Source organism: Aythya marila (genome assembly GCF_965140915.1).
Source record: "Aythya marila genome assembly, chromosome: 13".
Taxonomy (NCBI): Eukaryota; Metazoa; Chordata; class Aves; order Anseriformes; family Anatidae; genus Aythya; species Aythya marila.
In genome coordinates, this window is record NC_139054.1 from 16,242,609 (window position 1) to 16,263,876 (window position 21,268).

At 41.7% G+C, this 21,268-nt stretch overlaps 1 protein-coding gene across 2 annotated transcripts in view; it reads left to right on the forward strand.

Moving 5' to 3' along the window:
* Window positions 1–18,549, forward strand: part of LOC309882993 (vascular endothelial growth factor receptor kdr-like) — a 131,753-nt gene extending 113,204 nt beyond the window's left edge. For both annotated transcript variants that reach the window (XM_082770611.1, XM_082770612.1), the window contains exons 27-30: window positions 1,235–1,359; window positions 1,619–1,697; window positions 4,974–5,068; window positions 12,975–18,549. In XM_082770611.1, the coding sequence (XP_082626737.1) occupies window positions 1,235–1,359; window positions 1,619–1,697; window positions 4,974–5,068; window positions 12,975–13,185 (510 nt within the window). In that variant the 3' untranslated portion in view covers window positions 13,186–18,549. The remainder of the gene's footprint in view (window positions 1–1,234; window positions 1,360–1,618; window positions 1,698–4,973; window positions 5,069–12,974) is intronic.
* The last annotated feature ends 2,719 nt before the right edge of the window (window positions 18,550–21,268 follow it).

Here is a 21,268-nt window from a genome sequence, read left to right on the forward strand (position 1 = left end):
CAAAACCAGACGTTTATCCATACCTAATAAGAGAAACTTACGGTACATTAATTAAAAAATAGGCTCAGTTGCCCCTTAGAGTAACAATGGTGCTTTATCTCACAATTCTAATTAGATTCCAATATAGTAAGCTGCCAGTTGGTATGAACTTTCTCTCTCATTTTCTGAGCTTATGTTCATCAGTGCTCTTAGGAGCTTTAAAAGGATGTAGTTTAAAGCTCAGAAAGTCAATTACATAATTATTGATTTCGTAATAGTTCAATCGGTTTCCTTCTTCACTAAAAGCAACCAGACCAGTTATGTAACTGTCAATTTAATTTAAGAAGAAATCAAACACTCCCCTCCAGCTCCTTCCTGTTTGTAAACAAATTTAGTGAAGCTAAGTTGAAGAGGGCCCAGTTTGCAATATGAAGAGCTTGTGAGTTTTATCCTGGAACCAAAGTAAATTAACGAGACATAAAAATCATGGCAAGGGAATAGGGCACTAAATTGGTTCTCAGAATTAAAAGAAATAAGAAAGCAAAGGGAAACTTGCACAAATAGTTTTAAGACTTAGTCATTTCTGAAGATTTCTACAGTGGTGTAAAGGACAATGCAGAGTTTATTAAGACGTGACCTGAATTCCATTAAACTTGCTGTAGCAATTCCTTGTAAGGACAAGAAACAAGATCCTTTAAGGCTACCATTTTAAGGAATGGCTCTTACTACGCTGCAACTCCTTAAGTTGCAGATAAGCAATAAGTCCATAAGTAAGACAATATTCTTTTACCAATTCCAAATTCTGTTCAATTCGCATCAGCTCTGGGGACTTTGTGACTTCCAGCCACTCCCTCCCTTCTCCCAGACATGTGGCTTAAACTTGGTTTGAGGTGTCCCCGAGACTGGCCCCCAGGAACAAAACACTGCAGGGCCATCTGGGAGGGACATTTACAAGGTTTAACTGGAAAGCTACAGACAATATTCAGCCATTTTATGTCATAGATTACCTGAAGTGAACCATTTTCCTCATACAAAGCCTTCTATGCAGTAAATGTTAGAGAAAGCTACACATTTTAACTTACATGGGTTGTGAAGAACATCAGTGAACACCTTACAGAAACATCATAAAGTTAAAATAAAATACATTCCTGTCTCAGTGTAAAGCCCTGTTTCATATGATAACCTTTAACATCTGAGATGCTGTACAAGATGGATTTTACCAGCTTTGTGTTCTCTTTTGTTATTTATTATACAGGATGGGAAAGACTATATCCCACTGAACATCACGCTGTGCCCCGATGGAGAGTCTAACGCCAAAACTTGCCCCGTGGAAGAAAATTTGAACAACTGTGTCAATCGCTGGAGCGCAGTGGAAACTGGGTAAGAAAAATATATGGGCGAGTATGGGTGAGGGGGAGAGAGAGAGAAATAAAGATCTGATATAGCTGGGCACCGTTTGTTGTCCTCTCTCCGTATGGCTGCTTTAAAGGAGTTGGACAGGCACATTTGCCAGGGCATCGCTTGTTAGTTACAAAAGAAGAAAAAGGAAGACTGGTATGGGAAACTGAGCCGTGTCAGGGATGTTAACTGAGTTACCAACTTGGGTTTTATGCTGACACCTCAACTTTCTTGCTTTCAGTAACAACAGCAAGAAGCGACCACTGAGTGTGAAGACATTTGATGAGGTGCCAGTGGAAAAGGAGAAAGTGATACATGAGGTAAGGGAGGTGATTGCATCCTTCTCCAGCAGGTTCACAGATCACTTGTCACAAGCACCACAAACAGTAGAGCTTTTGAAATGTGTTTGGTAAGAAAAAGCTTTAAATCGATCAGAAAATTTGGTCCTAGCATCTCACACATAGGTCTGTGTGACAACAGAGGAACATGCATTAAGATGGACAAACAATTTAAAGAGAAGCTTGTGCATGATTATCCTGGCTTTGATCAGGTTAAGGAGCTTTACCTTACAGCTAAACAGGAATTTATTTCAGCATGTTTTTGGTTTTGTTTCCTGTAAGAAAATGGCAGCTCACTGAGAGGGCCCCTTTTGAAGGAAATGTGTCCAGAAGAGATTCTGGCTGCCTGACACAGCCAATAACTTGCTGGTGAGGGTGCTTAGTTCAGGAAAGACAAGACCAAGATTCAAGATCCTGCTTTACTTGATTCAAAGGGTTTCTACTCTGGATTTTCCCCACCCTAGGTGGACATATTTATTGCTAGCTTAATGGCTCTCTGCAGGTGGGCAGGTATTGGTTTCATTCGCACTCCAGTGGAAAACAAAAGCCTGTTTCATTGTGCAATGATGGTTCAGCTTGTTGCCTTCCCCTGAAATTACAGTTTCCAAAGGTGGAGGTTATTTTCTGTTTGACTTCCTTATTTAAACAAAACTCATAAATGTCCTCTACAGTTCAGTACCCGTGGGCTGCAGTGCCACATGCACTCAGTGATTCTATGTCACTACGGACAGCCCCTCGTAATGCATGTTTGAAGCAGATAGAAAATGGAAGAAATTGGACAGAAATGGAAGAAGGCATGCATCAGCTGGCTAGGAGCAGAAACAGGAAAGAAGGACGCGTGCAGCTTTATAGGAACACGTCAGTCTGTCTGCTCAGCTGCTCAGGGAACAGTCCCACACCCTCCAGCTACCGCTCCCCCTTGAGCAGCCAGCCCGTCCTCAAATCAGCTCCCTTGGGAAGGGTCAAGTCTCCAGCTACAACCTGTCCTGGACATATTTCAGGTCCTTGACAAACGGAACATCTATCTCGTCTGTTCCCTTCTTAGCACAGTCTCAATGCCCGCTATTCCCCAGTATTTTGCCAAATGTAATTTCTGTGCCTTTATCAGTGCATCTCAGGGATTAGAAGGCTTAGCATTTTCCCTGGCTCTTGCATCTTTCCTTTTGCAGGATAAAAATCTGTCCCTCTGAATCACGCAAAGACATTTAGTAGATAGATGTGGTATCAGTAAGTGATTACTGCTGCCAGCATGAGCATTACTTTCCTAAATGCTCCTTCTTGGCATTTTAAAGTCCTTACATGGAGGGAGAAAAGCTTCAAAAAAAGGGCAATCCATTAACAGATCAGAAGTGAAAGTGAGATTTCAATGGGAATCATTTAAAGTGAAATTGTGATGTGATCTACTTTTGGACTAACTAAGTGTACTTAGATTACTGTAATTATCTTAAATACCAAGACATGAATACTGGTTTGGTCATTATTTCAAATAGTTGCCCAGGAACTCTAAAAGTGCTCTGCCACGCCTTCCTGCAATTGTGCTACTTCTCTGTAGTCTCTGCTAAGATTTTCTAACAATTTTTCTGTAAGCAGAATGAAAAGCAGTAATCAGATGAATTATTTCTAGACCACATATTTTAAGGAGAAATAATAAAGATAAAAAGCAGAAAGAAATTCTGACAAAAGTTTTTGACAGATTCTAATTAATTTAAGATTTTACTTTATAAATTGAAAAGCAGTTTCTGAACTGATTTTATTAACAACTGATATATTACCAAAACATTTATTAAAAAGCTTTTGCTTTTATTTTTTCTGTTTCAGTCAGATTGAATGATAAAATACAGGTAACTACAGTTTCACTTCCCATGCTGAAGTCTTTTGCTTTCTCGATTTTGATAGACAACATGTTGTTTGTGCAACTCTCCAGCATCAGGAACTATTTCAAATGCAAAGAAATCCCTCGGGATATTTAATATTTTGAAACTTACTTAAAACAAGGACTGTACACGTCTGTGAACTGGTGTGGCACTTAGCACAATAACAGCTTGATCTTAATCACAACCTTGAGACTCGATTTTAGGTGCCGCTGCATCACAACCTCCAATTTAAATCTAATCAAGATAGTTTTGTGGGATAGGTCACAAACATTTCATAACTCAAGCACAATTAGCCATTTAGGCTATATATTCTTGCAAGACATCTGGGTTTGCCAAACTGATACTGAACATCCACTCCCCCCTAAATATATCTGTTTCTAATACACAGTGTATTTCTTGTAGGTATTTAAGTTATGTTTTATCTGATGAGTGTAGACAGTATTATTGGATATATTCTTTATGAACTTCTGTCCATTCCTGTGTCTCAGCTGTCCTATCTAGATGATATCCAGATGGCCTACTTAATATCAATTTCAGGTTTGAAAATGTCAAATTGGTTTTTGATATGTTCATTTCAAGAATGCATTTTCAAAATACAAACAACAACAACAAAAGGCATTTTCAGTGTTACAACAGCTACATGTTGGTACATTAATGTACATTTAAAACAGTTTTAAAAAAATGACCATCATAAAAAAGGGCAAATGTTCTCAGGCTAAACAGCATCATTATCAGGATCTGCTGGCTAAAAGCTGATGAAACTGGCCCCAATAAGATACTATTTGGAGGAATTGGCTTAATTTCATATACCACGTGGCCATATCTCTGTGCTAAGCGTGTCATTAAATAGCATGCAATTGAAAGTTCTGATGCAAACACAAGCCTTGCAGGTTTGGGGCTGGTGTTCCATTCTACATGATAATATCCATGATCTTGCAATCACGTGGAACAGCTGGTAGCTCCTACATTGAACTCCAGTCCACAAGCAGCAGAACATTGCACTGCATTGTAACACCTACGGATGGCCACCTTGTTGGCCATCTCTCCCTAAGAACTGCCTAGACAAGGAGCCCCAATCTCTACAAGCCACCATGGAGGAGAAGCTGCATTCCCCTGCCCTTGTTTTACCTGCTCTGTAGCTGGAGATAATTGGATAAAGTGAAGTTCTATCAACTTGCCCCAAAGCTGCATCAGTGCAAAATAATAGCCAGAATTTGTTATTTTAACTAGATACTTGACTTTCTTTCTCCACTGACTTTAATACTGGTTTAGTCTGACCCTTCTCCACGCTCTCCCCTTGGCAAACCACTTCTGATTTAGAAGGGCTCCATGCTGTCACCATCAGTCGGCACTCTGCTGATGTCCTCTTTCTTTTGCTACACAGGAGTCAGACAGTGGGATGGTGCTGACGTCAGATGAGATAAAAAGCCCAAAGAGGCTGGAAATCCGTTCCTGGCCCTATGGGATCATGGCGCTAGCGTGAGTACTGAGTACTTTTTGTTTATTTCTTTGGAAGTCAGTGTTCCATTCAGAAAAATGCTTCCAAAGTTTCCAATTTTGTTTCCAATTCCAAAAGAGAAACTGTTACACAATGTAAACAGGCCAGAAGGAGAAGCAACTCTGGGTTTCAATACTGTAACAGACAGGTAACAGTTAATGTATTTTAAGATAAAAGAAACTATGATGGAAACTGCTTCCAAAAAGAAGCTGAACATAAAACACACTTCCAGGTCTCTGTAAGGATGGCAGTATTGTTGAATTTATGTTACCGGAAGGATAATTAACACAATTAATTGATTCATGTGACAAAAATGAAAACTCATTTCGTCAGCTTTGAGCACATAAAGTCTTATCAATCAATTTAACTCTTTTTTTTTTTTTTTCTTTTCAAAAAAGTCAAGTAGACTTTAGATACAGGACTGGCAGTTTTGCATCTGATGAGATGTGAGAAAAGTTGAGAAGCAATGTTTAGTAAAGGAGAGTATAAATATATATGTCTAAGGGACATTTACCAGAACTGTGATTTCTACACTTGTTTTTTCATTGCTATGATGACAGTCCCCCAGAGAACTGGGGGCGGGGGGATACTACCTTTAAGCCTACCACCTACAGGATCCTATGAATTGCATTTTTCAGATCTGTCTTACAAACAGAGGCTATGCCAAAGTTTGATGTATGTTATCCATTCATAGCACAGACCATCACAGAACAAAAGCAGATGCCTTCTTAGCTAATAGTTCTTTATGTTGTTGTAGCACTTGGGTAGAGACTGAGAGTAGACCCAGTGGTGAAACTGGTCTTCTCCGTTTTTACCTTCCTAGAAAAGAATAAGAGCAATAGTAATCCATTTACTGACTCAGATGTCAATGTGTGGAATTTCAAAGATTAGCAACCTGAACTATTTTTAAAAAACAATTCTATAGCAAGGATCTCTGTTTCTGTTCAGTCAAGTAAGCTAATTAGATTTTAACTGAATTACCTAGAGTTTTCTCTGAAATTTATTGATGAGATATCTATTGGCTTTCTCTTTATTAAATTCAATGATCTTCCCCACCAGAGCAATTCCTTGTTCTTCAACAAGAAAAAAATAGCACGATTTCTGCATAGTAAGGGAGAGAGAACATGGGAATGCACAGTCAGAATATAAGACTATTTCAGAGGAGCTGCAACTCCCTCATGCAAAGAGAAAAGCAAGATGGAAGAAACTTGCCTTGCCTTATCAGGCCTTAAAACCATAAATTACACTATGTGTGTTTGATGGCAGAAGAGAAGAAAGAGGAAAAGGGCAACTGTTACGTAGCACAGGCTAGAGAGCCTTGAGGCATTTGGTGTGTGGCACTGTCACAGCATCGTACCTGCTGCAGGACTAGCGGAGAGCCAGATGAGGTTCCATGTGTCTGTGCTGAGAGGATTTCTGCACAGCACCACGCATTGCTATGGAGACCAAATGGCACCAGCTCTAAAAAAAGCAGCTCAAATGTCAGGAACTGCACTGCCAGGATACTTACCTGGTTTGATTTACCTCTCTGCCGCATGATGTCATGCTGACACTAATCCAGCACATTCACACACACAAGCAGCCTCCCAGGTAGGATTTGTCCTAAAGGCTTCAGTCAATCATCTCCGATTGCTATTTCCCCTACTGCATTTCCATCCCTTGGATAAATAGTTGGAGGGAATTGTGGAAGAGGAAGGCTCTCTCTCCCCTTTCCAAGCCTTCTGATGAAAATCACAAAATCAACAGCCAGCCAGATGCAGGCAGAAACACCAAAATTGCGTAACAGCCTGTTCTTTTGAGACTTCCAGGAAAACCTTCTGAACTGCTATCAGGCCCGCTGGGAGTGACTGAAGTAACACCGCTCTGCGGGGTTCAGGGAATCTCTGCCTGACCCCCAGCACATGGGGCTGTCCCACTTAGAGCCAGTGCTTCCACGGGATGCCGTTCACCAGGAGCTATCTGATACTTGCTGTGCCAGCCAGACCACAAATCCATCTTACCAGAGGTCTGCTATAAAAGCAAACAGGGCAGCAAGCAGTTTGTTGTCTCCTCATTCCCAGGAGCACAGCTACCTCGAAGCAGACAGAGGCGTGCTTTTTCTTGGACAGATCCTTCCCCGAGTGTTTGGGGTCCAGCTGAGCAGGCTATTTTGTCAGCTGTTTGTATAACCTTGCCTATCACTGGAACAAATAACATTTTTTTACGTAGCTGGAGAGCATCTTGATGCCCTCTTGTTTGAGGGCATGACACCCCTTGGCCCTTCTGCACTGCTGACTTGCAAAACAAGCCTCAGAAGCATATGGAATAGTCTCCAAATGGCTAATGGAGGTCAGAGACGAGCTCTGGTTTAATAGGGGAGATAAAGTCACCCCTGTTAATTGTATATCTCTCCCTATCAAAAACATTTACCCTGGATCCTTTTCAAATGCCTTTCTTTTATAAAACAAAACTGTTCAAAGGCTTAGCATGTTTTCTAAACCAGGGTGGCTGCATTTATTATTTTTGCCAAAATCTTGCTGCTTATTTATCTTGTATTCATTTCTCTGTCAAGTTTAAAATCTAGCAACACTACACACCATGGTGTGTCAGTGTCAAGAGTTTACTGGAGGTGAATCTGATACTCGGGGCACTGTTAGGCTGGGCTCACCATTTCTGAGCTCTCAGCATTTTGTCCTGCTGCAGTGTAAAGCTACAGCAGTAGCTGTAGGAGGGACAGAAGGACTGACCTGGATAATGACACCGGAGTTAGCGTTCGAGGAAGCACGTTCAGCACGGAGGGGACTTCATGACGAGATGACTCTGTGTCAGGTTTCATCTCATACTATTAACAGGCTACTGCCAAGCACTGCTTTCGAATTCTCCCAAAGCCTTTATAATTAAGTTATTGGGTAAAACTATAATAGGTTTAATTCTGACAGGTTTGATATCTGCTCAGTTGTCCTCCCTCCATCCCTCTCCCTTCTTTCCCCCCTCCAACCCAATTATCCTCAGTTGCTCTGAAATTACTTGTCAGGATCTGGCCAAGGCCCATGACAGCGGCTGACTGAGGCTCAGCTGATGCGCTCAGGGCGCTGGCTGCTGCATCCAGATCACATCACCCAGGGCTCTGCCTTTGCCAAAGCCAAACCGGGCCTAAGGCAAGTCAACAATATTGAAACAAAGTGATCCTGCTTGGGAGCAGCAGGCACTCACGTCCAAATGCAAGGTGCCCACCAGCAATGCAACCCAGGGAATTGGGCCAGAAACCTTCTTCAACATCTCAGAAAAATGAGCTATGGAAATACTTCTGCTCCACAGCAGAACTCAGCTTCAGCAGCTTTTTCTGCCGTGATGAAGATGCTGAGATAGCAAATGTACTTGGCGTTGTGTCACACAGCACCTTGCACAATGACCTGACTTGAGCTCACCAAATACAAGGAACTTTGAGTCAGTACCTACTGGGAGAGTTATGCAAGCCAATTTTTCCCCAGAATTATAATATATGCTTACAGTGGCAAGGACTCCAGCTTGGTTTTGACTGCAGTGCTTTTCATCTCACTGCTTTTAGAGTGCTGGAGCTGATGTCAGAGGCTTTTATTCTGGTTTGAATTTCAGATAGCTGACCGACTTTGCCACACATGCAAGGGGACGCATACTTAATAACCGGGTGGCTTTGGCCTCTTAAAACTTTATTCTAGATGTGCTTTGTGTTTAGAAATGTTTCACAAAACAACGAATTTTTGATTCTAACCCCTTAAGCTTTCCTTGCCAGTAGACTACTGATCGCACTGATACAGCCAGAGGGGCACCCAGGATTAAATTCCTACTGCACAGTACTCTGTCCAGAATGCATTAAAGCAAACTGCATCAGTCAAAGTATCAGGGGAAAAAAAAAAACAACCCTTTTATTTCTTTCATTGCTAAAAAATAAAGAAAATTAATCTCTGTTACTCTGTGCCTCATTAGACACCTCTGATAGCTGCTACAGGGCCCTGAAGCTCCTACAAGTTGTTATGAGATGTGGTCAGGAGACAAACAGCTCTGCTTGGCAATGCTCAGCCCAATTTCTCATCTTTCCCTAAACACAGCTTCCAAATAAGCCCACAATTTTGACATGGACACAATAGACTATTAGGTTTTTCTACTCAGGGCAGGATACTTGGGCATTTTATTGCAAAGCAGTAAGAGCAGCTCGGCAGCACGGGGAATAAGTGCTGCACGTGGCAATGCAGTCCCACACTGGACAGGGAGATTTTCTTACAGTCACCTCTCTCAGTGCTTCTCTTTAAGTTACCGACCCTTAGGTTTAGGCTATTGGAAACTGCCCCTCTCACATAAAAATAAACAGCCCTAGTCATGATCCGCCAGCTTCTTGGCAATTGCAGTTTTTCTACCTCTAACCGAAGTCTCTGGTTCATACAGAAGGATGAAAAAATCTTATTAACTCATTTAGGCTTTCTAACTATTGCAGGATTAACCTCTGTGGTACCTTCTAAGCAACTTTGGCCCCTATTTGGAAAACTTAAAAAAAATCTTGTGAAAGATTACTTAACATTCAGGCTAAGTTTTCCTTCGTCTAGTTTAATTTATCTGTATCAGAAACTCTGACAAATAACAGTAAAAATGGGAATTGAAAAGGACTCTCACTCACAAGCACTGAACCAAGCAATGGCTTTTAACAAAATTATTTAATTGCATAGCCATTATGATCTTTTGTAGCTATATAATTGTATGATTAATCAAATCTAATGACTTCAGTCAGAAAATGTTTATCTGTGGGGCTGAGGGAGAAGTTTTTATCTTATACGGGATGGTACAGCCGGCTCAGAGCATAAAGGGGTTTGGTCTCCTCTGAAGTATTAAGTACTGACCACTGCCAGAGGCAAGGTGCAGACGGACTGATCGTCTGATTCAGTGTGGCAGTTTCTATGTAAAAAAAATGAGATTTCAAGGACAGACAGAAAAGGGAAGCTGCAGTCCAGTTTTCCCACATACAGTCGAAGCATATGTACATTTCTCTGCGGCTGAGTATGAACAGAGCAGATTGAAGTGTCAGTAAATATAGAGCATTAAAGGGAAAAATGCAAAGACCTTTGGATAGCTTTAATTTAGGAAACGTATTTGGAATGAAAGGAGTAGTTTTTAAAGTTAATTGCATTTTGGTCTGCCATAAGATGGCTAACGACAAAATTTGCTTCTTCTGACCTAACTCATCAGCCTTCTGTCTTTGGAGTAAATATTAGATGTCAGCATTTATGGGTCCTTCTCAAACACCAGCATGATTTCAGTGATAGACCGAGTCATTCCTGGATCCAGCATCCTGACCTCGAGAGGCAGAAACCTAACAAGATCTCTTACTGGGAGTCTATCTGGGTCTGAAAATTTCCTATTGTGTGGCCAGACTAAACCCTAATAACATTTCTTTTCTCTAGCACTCTGAGATATGCAGGTTGGGGGCCAAGTTAAACAGATACTTTCAAGCTTCTCCCTGTCTCCACTGACAACTTTAATACCTGGCAAATTGGATGCCAGAGCATCCATGGAATTGTCTGACACAAGTCAATAGGACTGAGCAACAAGAATAAAAATACATAAATAAGCAGAGAAGCAAATCGTGGTTCTGTTGGTGAAGCCAGGGAAGAATTTATCCATAGAGAAAGTGTGTGGCAAAAAGAGCCAGCAGCCAAATGTCTAGTACAGAGAAAAAGCTTCCACTTGGGCTTTTCTCTGGACAGAGAGGAAAAACTTAGATTGTGAAATCAAAGTGTGCTACATTTTTGTTGGAGCTCTCAGGGTTACTATTTATTTCAGAATTTCTGCTTTGCCAGTCAACAGGTTGGTTTCAACGCCCAATGCAAGTCTAAGAGCTCAGTAACATTAGCTTTCATCTATAAACTACGTACTTGCATTTAAGAAGTCACAGAACTCGAGTTTACCCTAGACAGGCAAGAGGTGGTGAGCTGGCTCTTACAACTCGGTGGTCCTGGCTTCACCTCCTGGAGACCAAGCTGGAGATGCAACATTCTGTGGAAAGCCACACGCTCAAATCAAGCCAGCCATGAGGCAGCCAATCTCCCAGTGCAGCTGACTGGAGTTGCAGCTGTTTGTTAAGTCTGAATTTGGCTGTACATCTCAGCTCCTGGCTTCGAATGACTAGCTTCATGGACTAGGATATACACAGCATCACCTACTCCACACACTTTCCTAAGAGGAGAACTACAGGGATGGATAATTTACAGATGGGCACTAGAGACTGTTAAATGTGGTTGTGGACAGATGGGTAAACTGGTGTTCTGTCTTAGCCAAGGCGCTGTATTATCCATGCACACTCCTGACCTTTTCAGAATTAGAAATTTTTTAAATGAAGGCACTGATGCTAATTCTGTCATCCAGATTAGAACAGCTGCTGCTTATAGGAAACTGGAAGCTTTTGGCAGGTTCCAGATGCAGAGGCAAGATAACACAACTTCTGCAGTCACAGTAGCACAACTGGCAAGTCATGTTTATCCTTTCACAGTTGAGGAGCTGTGCCCAGTATCCACTGCAATTCTGTCATGCCCAGCATCAACCTGCTCTTAAGTCAACAGCGGTACTTTGCTGTACCTCCACAAAAACATGTCAGCACACACAACTGGTGTCTGGAATCACCGACTTCTCCTTTTCACAATATTTGTCCCCCTTCCTCCAGTTACTGCATCTGTCTCTTAGTTACTGTTTTATGTTTACTGGAGCAGGAACCTGCTTTGCTTTCTTTGTAAAGCACCCAGCACTCTGAATTCCTGCTGAGCTGCTGGGGACTGTAGTCACTGAAGCAGTCCAAATAAATTAAGTGTAACGAATAATACAATCATTTGATGAGTATTGATTATTTGGGTTTGGTTAAGGTCATTATGATATAGCTTTATGCCCCTTTAAACACATGTGAAATACCCAAAGTGCTTCAGCACTGCCTGATTTTCAGTTCTCCCAGGCACGTGATCAGTCTGGGAGCGAGGCTCATTCCAAAGAGATGCATGATAAAGGGTCCTAAGCAAAGTGGAGAGGTTTGAAAGCCATTCTTAGGTTGGGATCCTTATCAGAACCAATCCTAAATTATCCAAACCTCTTTCAACGAATTACTCGAAAGAAACCAGGCTTAAAACATTGCATTTAAGGCAGCCTACAAGAGAAAGTACCTTTTCTTCCATGACACTTCCTCAAGGTCACCTTGCAACACAAATTCCAGGTTCTCCCACTTCTAACATTGATGTTGCTCTGTGCGATGTAAGCCACTTCTCTCCCACCACCTGGATCACCTATAATAAGAAGAGACAGCAGAAAATGAAACCTGGCTCTCTTTAATAGGATCAGTTACAGGCCAGCAGTTATACCGTTGAAAAGCACTGCCCCTCACTAGCGTACTGCTCAGTAATTTTAAAGGGCTAGAGAATATGAGAGAGATCTTGCCCTACAATGCTTTCAGTATCATTTTAAATTGGAGTCTGACTTATTAATTAATTCATCCTTTATTACACTTCAGGAAAAGTCAGTCTTCATTTCTGCTTTCAGAAAAGTCAGGTTTTTACTGATCTGTGTCAGAACAATGAGAGAAAAATATTGTATGTATAGGACAGGTGCATTTGCAACTAAGATATACAATACGCTAAAAAGTACAAAGCTAAAAAGAAAGGGCATCAGGACTACTGGATTTTCTCGTAAATCTATTTTCATTACACTGAGTTCTTTGAAATAGCTAATTCAGTTTTATTATCCAATTTGTAAATGTCACTGTCTTACAGGATGCTGCAAAGTTAAATTGAAATGCTTTATATATGTATGTATTTTTAAATACTTTTGACTATTCATTACACAGGGAGACAACAACTTGTGGCGCCAGGGTCAATATACTGTATTGTTTGTTCTCAACAGGCGGAGAGCTGTTAGCAAGAGCAAGGAATCCATATTATCTGACCACGAGCGTGAGGCTGTCAAATACCAGCCAGCAGTGCAGGTTGAAGAGGACACCATGGACTTCACACTGGAAGACTCTGTTCTCCTTCCGATGGATCCCAACCTGGAGTGCCACAGCCCACCTCCAGATTACAACTCCGTCATTCACTACTCTGCACCTCCGGTGTAATCAGCCCACCCTGAGGCAGGGCCTCTTGCTCCTCTCTTACCTATGCTAGATTCTTACATGCCTCCGTACAGGGGCTGGGTGAAAACAGAAGGGAAATCTGACAGCACACTGGTTCACATTTCTTCTGGCACATCTCTGATGTGAACAGAAACTCTTTATGAGCATCCTCCATGTTATCTTTAAAGGCCTATTGCAACACATGCAGCAAATTAAAATTCTGTCTATCAGAATTGTAATTAGGAGGAGCTGTAAGCCCCGAGCATTTCCATCCTTCCTCCCTAGCTGGGACTGTTCATTGGCATTTGCAGATTAGCTCTGTAAGAGTCACCACGAGTCATCTCAAGCTAGCTGTGAAAACAAGATTCATTCTGCTGGTCCTGCACACATCCTGCAGGGATTGTTTAGTATGATGTTGTAAGGGATCAGTTGAAAACAACAGCCAGAAACTGTAATGTTTTGGAGAAAACCCGGAAATTAAAGCATTTTTCTTAACTTGGGAATTCACCTTCCATAAATGTTTTTGAAATATTTTGAAATCCAAAATATTTTTGTTACCATTTGTGATTTAGTAATTTCCACTGCCAATAGGATCCACTCCTAAAATGATCCAGCACCCAGAAAGCAGCCAGTGTTCATGTATCATGAGGCAGGCTGGTCTCTTGGGCTGGCAGGGCACACAACGTGCTGAAATGTTTCCTCGTGTTTCCTCCTTGTCCAAACAACAATTCATTTAACATCCATGCAATAGGGAACCTTGATGGGGATGCATCTGCAATGACTGCAAGGATCAGCGCTGCATTAACTAAGAACCTTCTCTGGCAGAAGCAGCCAGCGTTTCCCAGCACACATTTGTGTGAATGTGCAGAAAACACCAACACCAAGAGTTACACACACATGCACATATACCCTTGAGGCATCAGCATAGCAACATTTTTCTCCTTCCTTTCTTGACACAGATTATTTACAAAAAACCAAAAGCACTTCCTTTGAATTCTATGGCAGATGCCCAACAGTTTGATCTTGGTTACACTAGCCCATGCTAAGCTGTGAGCATATGTGACACACATTTGTCTCCGACTGTCTTGCCAAGGTAAATACCGGTGTGATATGCCATGCCCTCTGTATCTAAACCCTTCATGAGTAATTCAAAGCTTTTCTTTGCAATCTAATCACGTCAGACCAGAGGGATCACCACTTCTCCCATCTGAGCAATTCAGAGTGTGTTATCCCCCACCCCAGGCTGCGTGTGGCAGGGACTGGCTGCCACTACGTACACACAGGTCCTGCGTGTAGCGCTGCTCATACTCCCTGCAGCTGCACAACTAAACAAATTATCCTTGTCGTTTAATGTGCTAGGAAACAACCAGAGTTGCTGGTAGAAAAACAGGAAGGAGTAAAGTATCTAGTTTTCAGGCATAAAAAGCAAAGATGAAAAAGATGTTCACTGGCAGTCAAGCCTATGAGCTCCTAAGTCATAAACCTAGATCTGCATATGACTTTCTGTGCAGTTTCTTCAAAGGTCTGCACAGCCCTTTTCTTTTCTTTTTAGACTTAAGACTCTGATTTGACTTCTTCGGAGAAAGACTTTTTCTTCATGATTACAAGCTGAAATGATTACAAACTATTTTTTTTCCTAAAATATCCAACACTTGCCAAAAAGTTATTTTACCTTGGTGAAGACAGCCCGAACACCCTCACAGCAGTGAAGACAACATTTCTGGAAGCTCAGTTACAGTTGGTTGCATTGAAATAAACAGCAAAAGCCTCAGGTATTATCAAAGGGGGAAAACAGATCTCCAAACCCCATACCATGTTAACTGTGAATGCTAAAGCATCTGAAGTAACAGCTCTGGGGAACTGTACTTCTTGTTCTCCTCAGCTTTGGATTTGACACATTAAAGGAATCACCTGCAGAAAGTCATGAGCCCCTTCTTCATAGTGGACCTGGTAGATAGCTGGGATCTGTAGTTGCTTTATGGTCATTTTTGCACTTCTTTGTATTTTAGTACCTATGTATTAAGTGGGGCTGGTCAAATAAAAGAGGAAACTACTGGGAGATAATTCGTCTGATGAGCCACAGAAAGCTCATTGGGTCAGTTTTTCATCAAATAGCAAAATACCTATCTATAGCGCTGATCATATAACGGATCGCTTCTTTTGCAATAATTTATTCATGTGGCAAAAAGGAAAAAAATGTGCATATGGTTTGTCTGGCTCTACTGTTAATGGCATCAGTGTGAGATCGTTTGTTATTGTGCCTTGTGATGTAGTGTAAGAAGATAACAATGTTTAAAAACCTTTGCTTTTAAACTTTAAAGTAAGTATATATAGGAAGAAAAAAGAAAACACAACTATGCTCTCTGTTTTGAAAAAGAGTGGGAAACACTGCTGCATGGACTGTCTGCTTCCGAGAGAGCCGAGTACAATGTCTTTCCTCTTTATGAAGGACGAACTGTAGAGGTTTCTTCGAAACCCAGGGAATACGAAGGGCGTTTCCTGAGTGGGACCCGAGAGGACACTCTGATGGACGCTGGCAGCAGGGTCCCTTTCTGGCTCCCGGTAACGTGTACCAGCCTGTCTTGCTCCACGTGAGATGATGCGAAAGCAGAGTGCAGGTGCATGTGCTCAAGACACGTTTTGAAGCACTGGTTGCATCGCCAGCCCGCTGGAAACTCAGGGCTCCTCTGCAGTGGCAAAATCAACAGCTGTCTTGAGCAGCATCGATGGCGATGTCTTCGGAGAGCAAGGACACCCTCCAAGCCTGTCCTCATGGCCTTGGGGTGTTCTGGAAATGGCAAGTGACTGATGTTTGGGCAGCTGTGTTTCCAACGTTTATTTTGAGTGGAAGGTTTTTTCCCCTATGGTAAATGTAACAAGCAAAAATACTGCCTAAAAGTATTACTGAACATATGTTTTCTATTTTATTTACTAATATTTTGTTTGTCTTTTTCTCTCCTCCCTTAATTTAATTATTGTTCTTTTCTTACAATGATGTATATAGTTTACCCAATAGCAACAAATATAGTGATTCATTTATATGGTAATATTTGTAACATTTTAGTCAAAAGATACCAGACATAACAGAGTTGAATATCTTTACTAAACATTTCACTAATGCTTGCAGGCCAGGCTCCAGTTTACAGTACCCTACAAGTGCCATTTCCCAGCAGGTCTCCTCCTGGCTCTCGTGTCTCTGGCTCTCGCTTTCTCTCCATGGTATTCAGTTTCAATCAGGAAGCAGGGATCTGGAGGAATCTGGCAGGTTTATCTCATTCCTGGGAGTGTTTCGTGCAGCTCAAGGTAAAGGGGAGGAATTTTCACTGCCTCTGTTTTAACTAAAGGCTGGTGTATTGGCTAGAGTATCAGAAGGGGCCAAATTGTGTAAGTGATAGGATGTTTATTATCTTCCTTCTCAGACTTCTCAGGGATTCTTATTAGACTCTTGTCAGCCACCTGCTTTTCCTATCCTGACTGAGCTCAGTGGTAGCTGGTATCAAGAAGTACCTTTGTTTTCTTTAATGGTGCTTACTCTGACTGTTTTTTTCCTCTTGTAACCCTAAAGAATTAGGGCAAAAGAAGTCAGAGCTCACCACAGAAAGGTGTTTTCTTCTCCCCTGCCCCTGCCATGTAGGTTTCCAAGGAAAAGTGCCTTCACCTGCATGTTGCTGTTCAGGCTGGTATTTTTGGCAGTCTGGTTTCCTACCTCCTCTTTGCTCTACTTTTCCTGTACTTCTTGGTTATTTGCTCTTCACAGCCCCCTGATGGCTTTTCTCTGCCTTTTGACTAAGATCAGGGATAGAACTCACTCCGCAGCTATTTCGTGTGTGTTCTGCTCTTGCGGAGGCTGAACTAGACAACCTGAAGTAAGCTTTTTTCAAATAAAAAATGTTTCCAGTATAGGCACAGGAAACTAGTTTACGCTGATGTGCCTGGAAGCATCTCTCTATACTTCCCTCAGTGACAGAAGCTTCTTACTCTTGTGATTTTTCAGTGTTGGGTATCTGTAGCAAGACAAAGATTGGTGTCTTACCTATGTGAACCTCATCTTTCTCCTAGCGCTCTCCCAAACAATGTGGTTTCTCTTTGCTTCCTTCAAGCTGTCCTCACCAGAAGGGGTTCCTGAGCAGGATGCTGGGCCCACACCATCTGCCTGGGATATCAAGGCAGGCCAGACAAAACCTAAAGTCTTTCTGAGTAACAGCCTCCCGTGAAAGCACTGACATTTGAACCCACTGAGTGCTGAAGACACACACACGCAAGGCTGCCTGCAGGTAGAAACTGCTCTGCTGAGACGTTCCACTAATAGCAACACTGCTCTGCAGTTTGCCAGCTTGCCAACCGCCTAGGATAGTGGCCAGGCACTTCTCTCCTTGTATTTACGCTCTTGTATACTGTAGGAATGTTAGTTGGTATGGCAGCTTCTAACTGGCCAGTAAAGTGTTCATGACTTCTCCACGAGCCCTCGCGCTGAGCATTGGCACTGCCTTGCCGTGTCCTGCCTTGCTTTACCAAGGTGAGCTGGCCCCGTTCCAGCCGTAAGGGCGAACTTTTAGGTTGGCAGACCCTAGCTCCCACCAGCACCAACTGGACAACACCAGGAAATATTAGCAGGGAAACATCACTAGCAAAAAGCTACATAAGAAGGTAAAGCATTAGCGGGTTTTCCTGAGTGGAGTTGGCCAGGATCTCACAGCTCAGTCTATTTTTTTCTTATGATAAACTGAAGGGAAAATACAGAAGGTAGCAATATTTCTTTTGTCCCTCCCCACAAATAGCATTGGCCAAACCCTGTGATCCATTTTCCGTTTTTTATACTGTGCCACAAAAAAAAAAAAAAAAAAAATCATTAAAATTCAGGGAGGACTTCTGGATTTGCCCCTGGTCACTGTATAGCAAGAAGTGTTTAGCGCAAGCACTGACTTGTTTCTTTGAGGCAGGTGTTTTCATTATTGTTAATGTAGAAAAGAAAACTTACTGGACAGGGTCATTTGGGACCCCAAGCAAATACGATGCCATAAGGGCACTGGTTACAGGAAGACTTGTGTGGTGGACAGTGAGCAGTGTCCCATTGTCCTGCCTCATAATCCTGGGCCACAAGGGCCAGCACATCCTTATTACTCGATTCATTTTTCCTTAGACCTTGAGCTGTCAAAGCAGCTAATGAAAACTGGGAAAACCCAGTAACTGGGGACTTGAAGAAGATAAACTAAGTGCCACATATTGCTCAGAACACTGAGGAATGTTTGTCTGCCCTGTTCCTGTCTGTCTGAAGAATGTATGCACTGAAAACAACGCTTTCTTATGTAGTCAAAAATTGTACTGTATCTATTAACCAAAAAAATAAAAAGATTCTATATTTATACAGCCCGGGGCTCCTCTGTGTCATCTCTTGGCTTGAAAAGTGTTGTCCTTGAAGCAGAATATAAATAAATAATGCAACAGTTTTGAGAGAATTTTACAAGGCATAGATCTCATTAATTTCTACAGGGGGTTCAAAACCTAGGACATAAACCTGCCACAGTGTCATTGCCCAGAGGTATCCAACAGCTATATTTGCTTAAAAGATTCACAGATCTGGGAAAGTGCTGGCCCAATTTGCTGGAGGAATCCACAAATCTAGCTGCTGCCAAGAACAGCCCATGAAAGACAGAGGCTGCTGTCTTGTTAAAAAAATCAATGGGACTACTGCGATAGAATCAGAATTCAGCTTTCTGAATGAGCTCCACGTTCACTAAAGCATGTAAGCACATAAGTGTATGAAGATAATTTCCACAACATGGTAGCAGTTGGAGGTTGCTCAGCTTCCAAATTTCAGAAATGACGTCTCATTTCGATTACCATAACTTTCTAAAACGAATACAATTACATGAATATTTCCCTATGCACAGCCAGGATGCTGCTATTGAATTCTCACTCGACTGAACTCTGCACTGTTTAAATCAGAATATTACATGCTCGGATTTCATAGTTGGGGTCTAATATTTAGAAGGATGGGGGAAATATTCTCCCAAAAATATTCAAGTGCAGCAGGCATGACATTTTCTTTACTGAGTGGCTAATCCTCGTGAAATACTATTTCCCATTCCGCTTTCCATTTTGGTGGCACAGCAGATAACTAGTGGCAGAAAAAATATGACATCTTTGCAGATTTTTACAGACTGACAAAAACTAGTTTCTACTTATGTCTTAAAATAAATACTGTTATTATTAAAAATGTTGGCGTTTCAGAGCCATTCTTCCATTAGCACAGTCTTAAAAGTTATTGTTCTGTGTATTTTGCTAGTCACGTTAACAGCTATGAAGCACTCAAGTCACTTCAAACATTTTAAAGTTTCTCTTCACTCCCCGTTCCAAACAGTCCTAGAAATAAGTGTCTAAATTATACATGTCATTTGAAATGCGGCAATCTCCTTTCATCCACATAATGAGCAAGTACACTCTTCTCTGTAAACTATAAAATGTTTTAGTTACTTATATAATGCATGAGTCATTGCGTGCTAGGCCTCCTTTATGGGAGCTTCATGTGTTAAATGGTGGAAGGAAAATATACAAAATTAACTCTGATTTGCTTTTCGCACACATTTTCTCTTATGCACATCCACTCAATCAAAGCATCAAAGCAGGGTGCAAGGTACCCTGTTTTGGCATTCCTTAGGGGAAAAAGGACAAAACTAGTCATCAAGAGATGTAAGCTTTTCTCTTAGGTCTTGGCCAGGGTACGTAACTCCTCTGTTCTTTTGGCATATATGATAGAAAAGATTTTTGTTTTTACAGCAGCAGCACATAGAGATGCAAGACCAGAAAATCTCTATCTAAAGTATTAAATATGGGGTTTTTAAGTGACAGAAATCCAAGAAAACAACAGAAACTGGGAAGCAAAAGGAGCACGATGAACGGATTTTCTCCTGATCACAGAAGAAATCTAAGAAGAGCATACAGCTTTCTGATTTCCAGTCGTGTCCTTTTTCTTCCCCCCATCAGGAAACTTATGAAAGTTTGTGAAGTGCAAAGGCTCTGCAAGAGTGGGAAACACTGTTATTTTTATATGCTTAATACACACCGAGGCCCATAAGCAGTAGAGTATAATTTTGTCTCAAAACCGATGAAGTAGCTCCAGTCTTTCAGAGGATCCCAGTACATATTTTCTTGCTGGCTATTGCCTGTTTAAAATGGCTCACTAAGTGCCCCCTGCAGACCGTACTGTAATGAACTCGCTCTGCATAAAGCCCTGCAAGGGCCATAAATGCAGCCCGTGTTTTTAACAGTGCTAAAGTCAGTTACGATGAGTTGCAATTGTTAATGCGGCCTGATGAGTTAGGATTCATTAAAACGAAGAGAGGAGAAACTATTTTGTTTAAACTGCTTCCTCCTACAGGGACTCAGGAAACAGAACGCAGGAAATCTTAGTTCTGGCAGTTTACTTCATCCTTCCTCACCTGCGCTGATTCACACAGAGACCTGCCTGTTCCTCTCCTCTCTGAGGGAAGTCCTTGAACACACACTCTGCATCTGCACAACCAGCAGTGGCACAGTAATGTGGCTGCTAAATATTCCCACTCCGTATTTCTTTAAGTGGCCTTGAAGACAGTGCTGTTGCTCCCAGGAAGACACAGGATGAAGGACTTTTCAAAATATAAGCTGTCATAATATCAAATGCCAAATGTCAAGGTGAATGAAACTAATGAGCAGAGCCTTCAGAGAGTCCTGTGCTTTTGTCACTGATGCTACTTACACTGGATCCGTGGTCTACACAGAATTCCCTGGATCTGAATCTAGCCTGTTCTTCACTGCAAAATAATGCCCAGTAATAAAGGATTTCCTCTGCGATTTAAGCTGTGCGTCTTCAAGGTCCACAGATTTTCTCTGAGTGCAGGTTGGCCACCATGGAGACAAAGAGGTGCTGTCTGTCAGCCTTGCACTGGCCAGGGAACATACCTAAGGAGATTCAGTTGAAATGAGAATTTACAACATGTTTGAAAAATAAGTAGTGATGCATGTAGGCCAATGCAGGCCAATGCAACTGTTTGTTTTCCTTTAAGGTAGTTCCTAATAAGACGGATTCAGCCCACTCTTCCTTCCTGCT